Here is a 12869-nt window from a genome sequence, read left to right as displayed (position 1 = left end):
GGTAGAATATGTCTAGTACATCTATTCGCACATGCTGCATACAATGTTAGGTGCACTTTGCCAGGACAGAAGATTCAGTCAAACTCTGCAAGCACATTAAAGATCGATTAATCCTCGGTGTGAAAATCACTACATAATTCCTTTGCAGAAGAATTATGATTATAGCCTCAAATGCATTCTAGATGGCAATTTCAGACTGGCAGTAGAAAGAATGAATGGGTAAAGTTAAATAACAGGTAATGAACAAAAAGTTAGGCATACTTAATTGTACTGTGGTTTTAACAGGAAGCTGTGCAAATTTGTGTGGGATTGTACAATAGATTAGAGCAATTTAAGTTTGGAAAGATCATAGCCTTTCTGTTTTTTCTTGCTAATTTTAGATTTGATCTACAAAATAGAGCTTGCTGGAGGATTGGGAGCCATCCTTCTTCTGCTTATTTTGCTTGTGACCATCTATAAGTGCTACAACATAGAGCTGATGCTGTTCTACAGGCAGAACTTCGGAGGAGATGAAGCGGCGGATGGTAAGCAGCCTCTCAGGGAACTGAATATACCGCGTGGAAAGATGTCAGAGCCCAAAGCGATGAAACCTGTGGACTGAAATGAATCCCGAAAGATAAGCTGCTGCTAGTTTAAGTCCGAACTGCCTAGCATCCAGCAGTGTAAGGCCCCAAGACCTCGCAAAGCCTGTGGAAATCAGTGAGCCTGTTTGGTGAAGTGTCTCTGGGTCGTTCATGCTGTAAGAAAACAGGAATGCGAAGAGGTGCTCAGAAGTCTGTTAAAGAGGCTTGAATACAGTTTGTGACCCGATTCCTCAGGGAAACCCCTCGCGTGTAAGTCAGTTCAGGTTGTGCAGTGCCACCTCTGCCTGGGATCAGTTGTTCCTGAGAGCCGTACTGTATTCAGGCTGTCTTCCGCTGGATGTTTTTCACTTTACGTTCCCATTAAATTGCTTTCAGACCACCAACTAACTGTGGTAACTAGGACAATTGTTATTCCGGTTAACTAGTTACCTCGGTTAGTTGGGAGTCTGAAAACAGTTTAATGGCAGTGCATAGATTGCCTGGAGTGTACGTTTAGGAATAACACGGGGTGTTTTTCAGCATTCCCGCCTCCCCAGCACTTCAGTAGCATCTAATCTGTTCTGTGCCTAAAGCTAAGCATGTATTTTTAAATTGGAGATTCAGTTGCTAGGAATATAATGTGTTTTTGCCTCTGTGAGGCTCTCCAATGGCTTTATCGCTGGCCATGGCAGCACGCTGGGGTTTGCTCTGCTGCCTTTGCAGAGCTCTCGTTCGTGGGGATTTTGCCTCCCTGATCCCTCGATGGCTGGCTGCTCGTAAACTGTTTTGGCAGGCTCCCTTACTGACAGGGGTGGCAGGTTTTGGACAGGCCTCCAAAGCTTCTTGGCCTTTGTATCTTTGCTCTTTGTTCTTCTGTCATTTTTCCGTCAGTAACTGCCATTTTAGTAAGCTGTTGATTTCAGAGAAATACCAGCAAGCCAGGTGGACCTTCTCCCATACAGCTCTCGTGACACTAGGCAAATTGCCTTTCACAGAAGTATAATTATTCACGTGCTTTCCGTTGCTGTTACCCGGATGGATCTGGCTTTGTGTAAAGAATAAGAAGAAAGTAATCGTCGTTGCAAGGTCATCAGAGAATGCATTGTATTATGATTAGCTCTTTTTTTTCTTTTTATCAGAACGTATTGATGAGTTTTAACTGCTTTAATTATCTTTCATGTATGCAAGGTTTTATGCATAATTGGTGCTCAGCAATCCTACATTCCTGCAATTTTGTTCTCACAACGTTAACTACTTGATTTTTCATTTTCTGAAATAATGGCAGCTGTGCTCTTCCCTCGAGACTGAACTGCTGAAGGTTGACTTGTCCAATATACTATTTTCCATTACTATGGCAAAATAGCAAAGAAAAGTATTACTAAGGCAGCCCAATCCCAGTGTGGATTTAGCAGGGGAGAGGGGGATAGGGGGTGCACGAAGGCCTTAGGCTCCTCGCCTTTTTGTGAATCTCTATTTCTTACTCCCCAGTCCCATTCCTGGTGCCACCTCCGATCCCAGCACATTTGCTGGCTCTTCACTCCATGTGTTGGGTGCAGAGAGCTGAAGGCAAGCCCCAGAGGAGGAAGAGGAGGAAGGTTGCCCTTTCTAGCTGAACCTCAGCGTGTGGCACCGCGTGGCACAGCGGCCTGTGGGCCCCGCTCGCGGCCCGGCGCGAGCTGCAGGCACCGTGCCGGGGCACAGCCCTCCCTGCACCCCCTGGCTCCTGGGTGTGCTGCCCGCTCGCACATTGAGAGGCCCAGATACTTCAGAGTGGCCTGGGTCAAGTGGCCCCCAAAGTTGCAGCATTGCCTTTAAAGCCTACCAGGTTTTCTGAAAGAACGTGTTGGTTGGTTTGTATTTGTCGTTGCTCTCTGCAGATTCGGTATTGACTTGAGTCGCCCTGCGCTCTTTATAGCGCTTTTGTAAGCAGCAGCCTGAGCACGGTATTGCTTTCTTACAGACAACAAGGAGTACGATGCGTACCTTTCGTACACCAAAGTGGATCCTGATGCGTTAGACTGTGATAATAACGACGAGGAGCAGTTTGCGCTTGAAATTCTGCCCGACGTTCTGGAAAAGCACTATGGATATAAGCTCTTCATTCCGGATAGGGACCTGATCCCTAGTGGAAGTAAGTATTTCTGACCTTTGAGTTTTAGCTCTCTCTGATGCATTGTGAAGGCCCAGACTGCACAATAAATACTAGATGTGGAAAATCTCTTCTTGTGAAGTGGTTGCCAGTTTGGAAGCACTTCCTCGGTGCTGCAGATTGGAGCTCTAAGTCAGAGTTTGTTCCTGCACCACTGAAAGTGAAGGGGAGCTGCTGCTGGTTTTGGTGGAGACAGGAGCTGGACCTCTCCAAGCGGAGAGAGCAGTAAGCTGTCATCCAAAACCTCTGTGTCAGACACAAGTAGCTAAACTGGAGGCTTTTAAAAAAGATTTTGTAATCTCTGTTTTATCATTGAAAATGGGATTCTTTTCAGTAATTGTTTGTCCACAGCAGCTTTGCAAGTAAAAGTCATCTTTCCTATTAAGTCTTACTTCTTCTCCTGCCTTTGAAGTGTCATAGATAGCTACTTTAGTTCCCAGTTAATGGTATACATGCAATTTTTTCATTAGGGTTTTGACCAACAGTTGCATTTCTAAACAGTATTGATATTGAGTAAGTAATACTAATTCCTCAGAGGGCTGCGTACAGTCGAGTGATTTGCTGCTGTTTTCCATGCTGAGGGTGAAATACAGTGGGCTATTTCCAGTCAGTTTTGCTGCAGTGTCAGAAGAGTCTGCAGCACTTTGAATGTCTGTTAGAACAGCTAATACCTTCTTAGCTGTGGTTGTGACATGTGCCTTTCCAGATTCATTTTTTGGACAAGTCAAAAAAAGATCCTGAGGAGCGTGCATCATGTTGATGAATTCTGCATGCAGAGTGTGTTTGCCTTAATAGCACGTTTATTGGAAACGCTGCCTATATGAGAAACATGCCTTTTTATATGAATTCTGTCTCAGATCACTTGCATGAAAAATGCTAGGAGAGAATATGAACTTCTCTCTGAATATGCTAGAACATAAGAAATCTGAGCAAGAAAACAAAGCGATAGCTGTGCTGGAGCAGATGACCCCAAACGAGAGCAGCGGTAACGCAGCTGCGTTTGCAGCCCACCTGCCGAAGACCTGGAACTGCTGCTGTACAGTTGCCGGATGCCAGTGCCTGCCCCAGAAGCTGGAGCCTATTTCTTCTCTGATATTTCAGGGAGCTGGAGAGAGAGCTCTGAGCTCTCCCCCTGGGCAGACAGGAGCCACAGCCCCATCAGTGACAGTGACTTGAATGTATCATCTGCATTTGCAGCTTCTAGGTCAGAGCTGTTTGCCATATGAGTTTCGCCCTGTCCTGGAGAGTTAGTCCCACTAGTGTTACCCGTTAGCCTCCTGCCGTGGGGTATTTCAGAAAGGGGACTTGGCTCATAGCCTTTCTAGCTCTGTCAGCACAAGCAATACTGAATTATTAGATACTATGAAGAGAAAATAGGTGGGGTTTTGTTTTAAAAATCACAGAACTGCAGTAAATAATTGTTTCCTATCTGACAATATAGCAGTTATATGTAGCAATTACCCAAAGTGAATTGAGGAGTTTAAATCTAGCCTTTCAGTGATAGCTGTACTGAGGTACAGATTAATCTGAAATGAGATTCTTCCTTCCAATTGCTGTATCAACCAGATATTTTATTTTTGTCTATTTTTGTCAGTCAGACACTCAGCAAATTCATGTCATTGCTTTGGGTGTTCATTAATCCTCTGCTGAAAATGTAGGGTACCTGAAAACGTCAATTCTCATTTATGAACATTCACAGATTTAATGCGTCTATTTTTCCTCTGAAACTCGCTTCTGCAGTATTGTGGAAGGGCCCGTTCTAGCCTACGGGGCTCCAGGAACGCTCCGTCGGATTAATGCAGAATAAAACGCGTGCCTGCAATGAGTATGGTTTGCATGCTTTGGCTTTGGAAAAGGTAGGGGGGAGAACACTTGATTTCGAGGGTGGAGGGGAGAGGGTGAGGCGGCAGGAAGGAGGGAAGAGCCAGGCTGCTGTATTTAAAAGCTCTCCGGGCCCCTTGGCGCGGGGCAGGGAGCGGGAAGGCGGCTCTTCCCTCGCCTCGCGAGGCCCGGCCGCAAGGACCGCGGCAGGGCGGCGGGCTGCCCGCCTCCTGGGAGCTTCAGGGACACGCGAGCAAAACTTTTTGGAGAGTGTGTCTCCAGAAGTGGCAGGTGTGACGAGACGCGTAGCTCTTTAGGGTAGGTTTCTGCAGAGAAACGGAGGGTTTGATAGTAATGTTGTGCGCTTTTAGGAAATGTCTCTGCTCTCCGGTACCGCATTTCCTTGTCTTTTGGTGTAGATGTCTTTCCATGGACCATAACGCTTTCCCACTCACCGCTCTGATGTGTTTCCTTCTATATCTTTGCTTAAACGTATGCGATTCCAGTGGTGCAGTAAATAAGGTGTGTGTTGCACGGCTGGTTGTTTCCTGTAATCTCTGCAATTTTGAGGTGCTGCCACAGGAGGGTGTGCGTTATTGCGCTTGCGTCCCGGCGTGAGGCAATACGTACAGCTGCTCTTTGGATTTGAGAACAAGCAAAAATAGATTTGTTAAATAGTATTTCATTTATCTTTCTTGGAGACTTTTCTGAACAAACTAAAAAGCTGACTCCAGAAGAATTCAGGGACAAGTTTGATTACGGTTTTTATCTAGCTGGTTCATCTCTAACCTTTGGGGAAAAACCAATAGCCTCCGCATCTCCCCGGGCAGCCGGGAGAGACCGTGGGCAGACGTGCGCTCGCCGCGGCTCGGCCCGGGCGGCGAGCTCCCCTGCCCGTGCCGGCGCTGCGTGTCCGAGCTCTGCGTTCCGGCTCCGAGCTGAGGACGCGCAGCGCCGGCGCAGCTGGGCCTGGCGCCGGGAGGGCAGAGCTCACGGGCCGACACGCTGCTTCGCCACCGGAAAGCAGCTCCCCGGGCTCCGGCGGCAGGGCTGGGTGCCGTTTGCGGTTGGCTTTGGTTCTTAACAAACTCTTTCCCACAGCCAGCTAGACACAGAAACCCTGAGAGCTTTTTAATGCAGTGTTAGAAGACCTGAGGAGACTGAACAGTTGGGGCAAAAGACAGGAATAGTATGTTTTTACTTAAGCTGTTCTCTGTCTGGCTAAGGATGACGTGTCTGCAGAAAGAGAATGATACATTTGCACTTAGCGCTCTCAAAATTGGGACTGCATTAAAGAAGGATATTTTCCTCCCATTGTTTCTGCAAATGATCTTAAATCGTTAAAGTGAAGAGGTCAAATTGTACCTTTAATACTGGCAATGCAAATCTATTAGAGCAGTATCTAGTTGTTCTGTAAGCGCGTGCGTGTTGGATCTTCACAGCACTGAAGGCACACCAGTGACTCCTTGCAGCGCAGCCCAAGGTACAGAGATCAGGCACTAAAAGAACAACAGTGACGGAATAAAAATCTCTGCTTTTACCTGGAAAATGAGGGGTTGGCAGCGCCCCTGGAGAGCACCTCAGGCACGTGACAAGAGGTGTCCAAGGGTCACTGTTGCCATTCTGGTCCTTTGTAGTTTTGTCTGCCCATTTGCAGCTTTCTTACCTGGTGAATTCCAACTTCCCAGGTTCCTGGGCAGAAAAAAACAATGGGACTGTGTGCCAGGGGGCCTCAGGGAGTCGTAATCAGGTACGTGACCCCAGTTTTGTGGAATGGGCATAGAGTAGTAAACACCACTAAGGTTAGCACAACACAGGCTACTTTCAGAAATCTGTGGCAGTCTGCTCTGTATGAATATTCTACTTTACGATAGTGCATGAGCAAAAAGAAAAAAGTACAGAATGGCAATTGCAAGTGGAAGAAAACTGAGCAAAAGCCCGCTCTTTAGCATCAGCTAGGCAGCTGGTTGCCCTGAAGGAGTCCACTGCAGGCCACCAAGATGCTCAGGGAGATGCTGAGGGAACTGCATTCCTTGAAGAAAAGGCCAAGGAGGAGAAGGCCAAGCGGGAAGCTTATTGTCTTCCCAGTGGGAAAGTACAGAGGTAGAGCTGGATTCTTGTCAGAGGCACACAGTCACAGATTAAGAGGTAATAGATACAAACAGCAACATCAGAAATTCCAGTTAGGAAAATTTCTTCACCTTGAGGGTGGATAGACACTGGAGCAGGACCTAAAGGGCAGAGAAATCTCTAAACTTAGAGATCTTCAAAACCCAACCAGAAAAGGCCCTAATTAGGAACAACTGGACCTACTTTGGTCTTGCTTTGGGCAAAGGATTGACCACAGGACCTCCAGAGGTCCTTTCCAACTTGCTTTGTTCTATGAATCTATGATTCTAAATATCAGGAAGTGTGGTGCCAACATCAATCACCAAACTTAAAATTTCAGACACTTCAGTCTTTCTGTCATGCAAGGAGCTATCTCCTCCTCCTCCTCCTCCTCCTTGAGCCCTCTCTCCCTTGTCATACTGAATACAGAAAGCTTGACGTGGCTAAGTGAGTGGTATGCTGAGAGGGCAATGTGTCACACTAATCTGCTTTACTTGTTTCCGTAGATTGTACTCATCAGCTGTCCCTTAGCTTATACAGGGATTATGCCTTCCAGGACAGGGACCATCACTCTATTTTGTGTTTCAGCAGTGTCAGCATCACTGGTGTTGTAGCCTGAGCTAACACAAGTAATAAATATTTAATAAGAAAAACAAGACACTTAACACTTTCTGTTATAATGAGATATTCAGAATTAGGGTTTGGGAAGCATCCAGATAGAAAATCAGGACTGAATTATTCTCCTGTAAATAACTCTTTCTCAAGTGATAGTCTTCTTGACCCATGCAGCAGAGCTGGTTACTTACAGAGTTGTAGGAGCCAGCTGCTGTGGTTGATGGTTGATACTCCTTGGTCCTTGTGGTACTGCTGATTTGTTTCCCAGAAATATCAGTAAGACTTGATACAATTCTTGATGTTCTTTCTCTCTCCCTCCATTGCTTCTGCAGATTGTCTGAACCTGGTTAATCATTTCTTTTTGTAAGCACCTCTGTGTCCATAGTGTTCATTAATTTTCTTGCTGTCAGTCTGTTTGCGTAGTAGGTTGTCTGGGTCTCTTTCCAGCCTCTGGTTTGTGTAGCTCATTCGAGATTCAGTAGGCAGTTCTGCATGGTTAAACTCTTGCAAATGTGATGCATGTCTCAGATTTCTGTTTTTCAGTGCTTCAAACTACAGCTCAGCATCATTATATGTTAACAGTGTCTAGTGAACATATATTTGCTGTCAGGTGATCTGTTTTCATTAGTGAAGGGCAACTATGCACGAAGCCATGTTTGTTCATGGGTCTAAAGGTTCTTGCTCTCCGTCCTTCTTTGGATATCATGTTGAACGTGATGCAAGTAAGTTACTGATAGAGCTGTCCAAAATTGTGATTTTCTGACCTATGAGAAATTCGAACATTTTGAAAATTGGTGTTGTGTCATATTCAATTCATGGTGTTTTATAAAAACAAAAAGTCTTGGATTGAAATTAAAATGTTCTTTTTCAATAAAATCAGGTGGGTTGATTCTAATGCTGACATTTTGTTTTATGTTATAGTTTATGATGGAGCTAAAAATTAAAAGAAATATTATTTTGGAAAATAAAAATGAATAATTCCATGGTGACTTTGTTAAGAAGACTTTTTCTCCCCCCACAATGAAATTTCACTGCAGTTGAAACCTTTTTTTGGGGAAAAATGAAGTTTCAGTGAAACTATATTACCTGATGGAAATGTATCTAGAGAGATATATTTGGGATCCTAAAATTGATGCTAATTGATACTTTAAATCCTGAAGTCCTAGCTCAATTTTTCCTTGATTTCTTAGTCAAAACAAAGATATTGCTGACAAATCCTCAATAGAAAGGCGAGAGCAACTCTCTTCATCCTAACTTGTCATACAGATAGCCTGGGTTTAATAGCTTTTAATGAATTGAACACTTAAGGCAGACAATTCAACCTGCGGTATTTTGAGCCGCCTTTAATTCTGAAGTGAAAGCGGAGTGAGTGATGCAGCAACTCGTATATTTATGCTGTCAGCCTGATCCTGCTGAAAATTGAGATTGAACTCCTGCAGGCTTTAGTGAGCCAGGAATCTACTCCCATTTGCGTCACCTTGCAGAAATGTTTCGGTTACACACGTTGGTCCTGTTCTAGAACCATACCAACAGAACCATATGCTCCAGGAAAGTTGTCGGCTCCTTTTCCTTCCCTTTATAGGTGAAAATTGAGAGGTACATTTTCAGCTACGCCATTTCCCTGGGTTTAGTGGTAGTCACAAGCTGAGGTTATCGGGAATGCTCAGTGTGTCTGGGCCAGAGGGCTTGAAAACCTGTTTGCCTTTCCTTTGGGCTTCTAGTTGTGTTTAATATAGAGTATTTCATCCTCAGTGCACCAGTAGACCGCTATATACAGGGAGGCAGTTGTAAACTTGGTATTTTAAAGAGCAACAAGTAGTAATTGTGAAATGTCCTATGTAGTCATCTGTAAAGAAAAAACTCGAAATTGTTGCGTTATCCAGTAATTAAGCTGGACATAGCAAAACATGGGAGAAGCACAGAGGGGAGAAGAGTCCATCTGGAAAATTAGGGAATTTTTCCTACCTTCCTCTCCCTTCATTCCCTGTTCAACTAAAGCAAAGTCTGGTGAGTTTTTGACTGAGCTGGTATAATGGATTATTGATGGGTTGTTGCTATTAAAATTATTGCCACTGGATATTTAAAGAGATGAAAGTGGAGTGATTTTTTTTTTTTTTTCAGTAGATGCGCACAGTATATGCATAGCTGTGCTTATCACTAACTGGATATGTGGTACGGAATGGTATTGTGTCCTGCGGAGAATTGTCTGTGCATAGCCGTATTCTGAGTTGCTTGAAGGAGGAATTAATATCTCAGGAAAGATGCATGATAGCTTGTTGTTTTACTGTATCTTGCAGATTCAACCTCTAATGATGAAGCTTCCCACCTAAATTCTTTCTTTTTGGGAGCAGAAAGAAAGGAAGAAAATGAAGAGTCTGAGCTGTTGATACATTGGGATAATCTCTTTCCATTGTATTGAACATTTCTACCTTTCCTTAAGTTTTGTTTCACCAGTTCTGCTTATCATTTTCTCAGTGTTGCTGATTCTCTGCCCCCCCTCCGCTGCCTCTCCCATGGATTTTAGTGTTGAATTTTTTTCATCAATGAGTAAACATTTTATACAGAGCAATGTGAGGGTTTTCCTCAAAATATTTTAAGAAGAAAAATTAAATAACTGTAAATGCTGCATGATTAAAGAATCATAAAACATTAACTAAAAGTCAGGATTGTTGCATAGACATTTGTAATGTATGTGTATGTCTTAAATTTGTCTGTCTGTAGGATGTTTACAATTGCCTTTTTTCATTTGTGAAAAATTCTTCTTGCTGCTAAGTGGTGAAATAAAACATTGGTAAAGGCAGATTTTATGCTAACTATGCCTTCAGTCTTATGAAAATAAGCTATTTTAAAATGTTCGTATTGGTCTATTTTGTAGCTAATTACTTTACTGGAAGTGGTGTGAAAAAGCATGCTGTGGTGTGGTGCCTGGGACTATAAAAATAAGTCTTGCAGTAACAGATGTTGAATAATGCTGTTATTTGTAATCGTTGTTTCTGCTAGAGGGCAGTGTGTGTAAGCGAGGCCCTGCCCTGTGCTGAGTAAAGATCTGTTCTGTGCAGCTCTTGTGTCCAAGTCTTCATTTATAACCCGTGCTGCTTCTCCGTTGTCAGACAACACATCCTGGGTAGCGTGCTCAAGAAGTTCATGTAGTTAAAAATACATATATATGTATATATATATATGTATATATTTATTTATATATCTCCTCTCTCTACGTTTGCAGTCATAGTGCTGTGCAACCAATGAACACTTTTCTGACCTTAGTATTTTTTTCCCCTCAAGTGTTTGCCTTTTTCTGGACTTGATCCAAAACCTACTGAAATTCACTGCAGTTTGTTCACATGAGTGGGTTTTGGATCAGGTCTGTGGATAGACCTCTTTCCCATCGTGTTCCATGTCAGACCAGTGTAATTGGCATCTCCTCCCTATTATCATTGGGGCAAGTGAAATTTGGAACCAAAAACCAAAGTCCAACAATATTTTGTAGTTCGGTAAGCTGACATCATGGAGCTAATGATGGGGCTAGCATTTCTGCTTACACTGATCATCTGCAACTACTTGGCGTGCATGAATAAAAGAAGAATAGTGTTTTCTTTGTCACTTTTGTCTCAGAAAATAAATACCTCCAATATGCTTAAATTTTCCATTAGTTCCTGTCACTTGTGAAGTTTCTGTTAATACCTTGGGTACATAGAAGCACAGGTTTGCAATATTAAAAGAGACCATTGGGCTGTGAAGAATGACGTTGTGCTTTTGTGGTCAATACCTAAAGAAGAAAGAGCTACCGTGATGCTTCTATGCAATAGTACGATTTCTGCATGTGATAAGGGCTGATTTCTTTTTGAGCTCTTGCTGGTTACACGTTGTACACCCTGCAGCATTCTCATGTCCCACATTCGAAACACAAGACCTGCTTCCCAAAACGTACTTCCCTCAATGCAACTTTAATCATAACCAGTGTTAATGTTAAAATTTACACAAATACTGCATTCATCTTGGACTCTATTTTTTCAGTAAGTTAACTGTATATTTTGATTAACTCAAATGCATTTACACAGTGAGGATATTATGTAGATGTCATTGTGTTGAGATGAACAGGGGAAAAACAGTAAAGGACAGAGGATATTACTAAGGAGTTTTCTATATGTATTCTATAAGCGTGTTGTGATATGCAATCCTATTTTTGTTGGAATATATTGTGAAATGCCCCTCGTCTGAAATGGTGTGGAACAGTAAGCTATAGGATTTTGTTATACTTAATTGCAAGCCTGATATTTTGATACAATAGACTTCTTTACTCTTTACTCTTTCTCTCTTTCTATAATTTTTAGCCTACATTGAAGATCTCACAAGATGTATTGAGCAAAGCAGAAGACTCATTATCGTGTTAACTCCAGACTATGTTCTAAGGAGAGGATGGAGTATTTTTGAGATGGAAAACAGACTCCATAACATGCTAGTCAGTGGAGAAATCAAAGTTATTTTGATTGAGTGTACTGAATTGAAAGGGAAAGTGAATTATCCTGAAGTGGAATCTTTAAAGCACACCATCAAACTTCTCTCAGTGGTCAAGTGGAAAGGACCAAAAAGCAGCAAACTGAATTCTAAGTTTTGGAAGCGCCTAGTCTTTGAAATGCCAGGGAAGAAAAAGGAGGTGGTGTCTCGGCGTCAGGTCCTGGATTCTGCAGAACAGGGCCTTTTTGGAGACCTCCAGACTGTACCCTCTCTTGCTGTCACAGGCACTTCTGCCACGTTGGTAGAATCGCGAGCTGATTTAACTGATTACCATCAGGCAGATTCTGTGCAAATGAGACACTATTGCAGAGGATACGAATACGATGTGTCAGCAGCAACATTGCCAATAGCTTCCATAAGTAACCATCACACATACTGTAACATACCTTTGACACTACTAAATGGACAGCTACCTCTTAACAGTACCGTGAAGGATCCCCAAGAGTTGCACAGGAACAACCCATTGCTACCTTTATCAGCACAGGAGCTTAGCTTCACCAGTGATATTTGGTAGTGAAGATCAGAACGCTTTTGAAACGCTTTATGACCACCATGAAGACGCATTTTTAGAGAACTTTACCCTAGTCCCATGGGGTGTTAAAATACATTTGAAGCAGCAGCACACTTATTTGCTTTTCTACTTGAACTTTTTTTGTTTACATTTACAAATTCTTGACAAAGGGGACATTCTTTTTGTAACCCAATAATGTCCTTCCTATCTTTCAATGTACAGTTTTATTGGTCCTTTAAAAAAGAGGGGGGAGAAAAAAAACACATCCCATCATTTTACAGTAGGTTTACAATCTGGGATGAATAAATGTTCACTGTATATGATCTCCAACATCCATATTTATGTAATAGTATTTGAAGTATACAGAAGCTGTTGGGTTTTTCCATATATCCTTCAGTACAGATTGGAACTTCTAGTATCATGTCATGCTACAAAAATGATTATCTCCTTCGTAGACCACAAGGGATGAGCCATTCTTAAAAGGAAGGAGGAGGAAACCTTCCCAGTAACGTTGTCTCACAAATACATTTTAGAAGATGACCAGCTCAAACAATGCAGATGAAGTGCTCCCAGCGTTATCAATAAA

At 42.9% G+C, this 12869-nt stretch overlaps 1 protein-coding gene across 2 annotated transcripts in view; it reads left to right on the top strand.

The window, feature by feature from the left end:
* The window catches only part of IL1RAPL2 (interleukin 1 receptor accessory protein like 2), a 376004-nt gene extending 363657 nt beyond the window's left edge, over positions 1 to 12347 (top strand). For both annotated transcript variants that reach the window (XM_062584647.1, XM_062584648.1), the window contains 3 exons: positions 381 to 524; positions 2524 to 2694; positions 11589 to 12347. In XM_062584647.1, coding sequence (XP_062440631.1) covers positions 381 to 524; positions 2524 to 2694; positions 11589 to 12286 — 1013 coding nt within the window. In that variant the 3' untranslated portion in view covers positions 12287 to 12347. The remainder of the gene's footprint in view (positions 1 to 380; positions 525 to 2523; positions 2695 to 11588) is intronic.
* Positions 12348 to 12869: the final 522 nt, after the last annotated feature.

This window comes from Rhea pennata, chromosome 11 (assembly GCF_028389875.1).
Source record: "Rhea pennata isolate bPtePen1 chromosome 11, bPtePen1.pri, whole genome shotgun sequence".
Taxonomy (NCBI): domain Eukaryota; kingdom Metazoa; phylum Chordata; class Aves; order Rheiformes; family Rheidae; genus Rhea; species Rhea pennata.
Note: the sequence above shows the minus strand (reverse complement) of the source record. Positions and strands in the feature narration are given on the sequence as shown.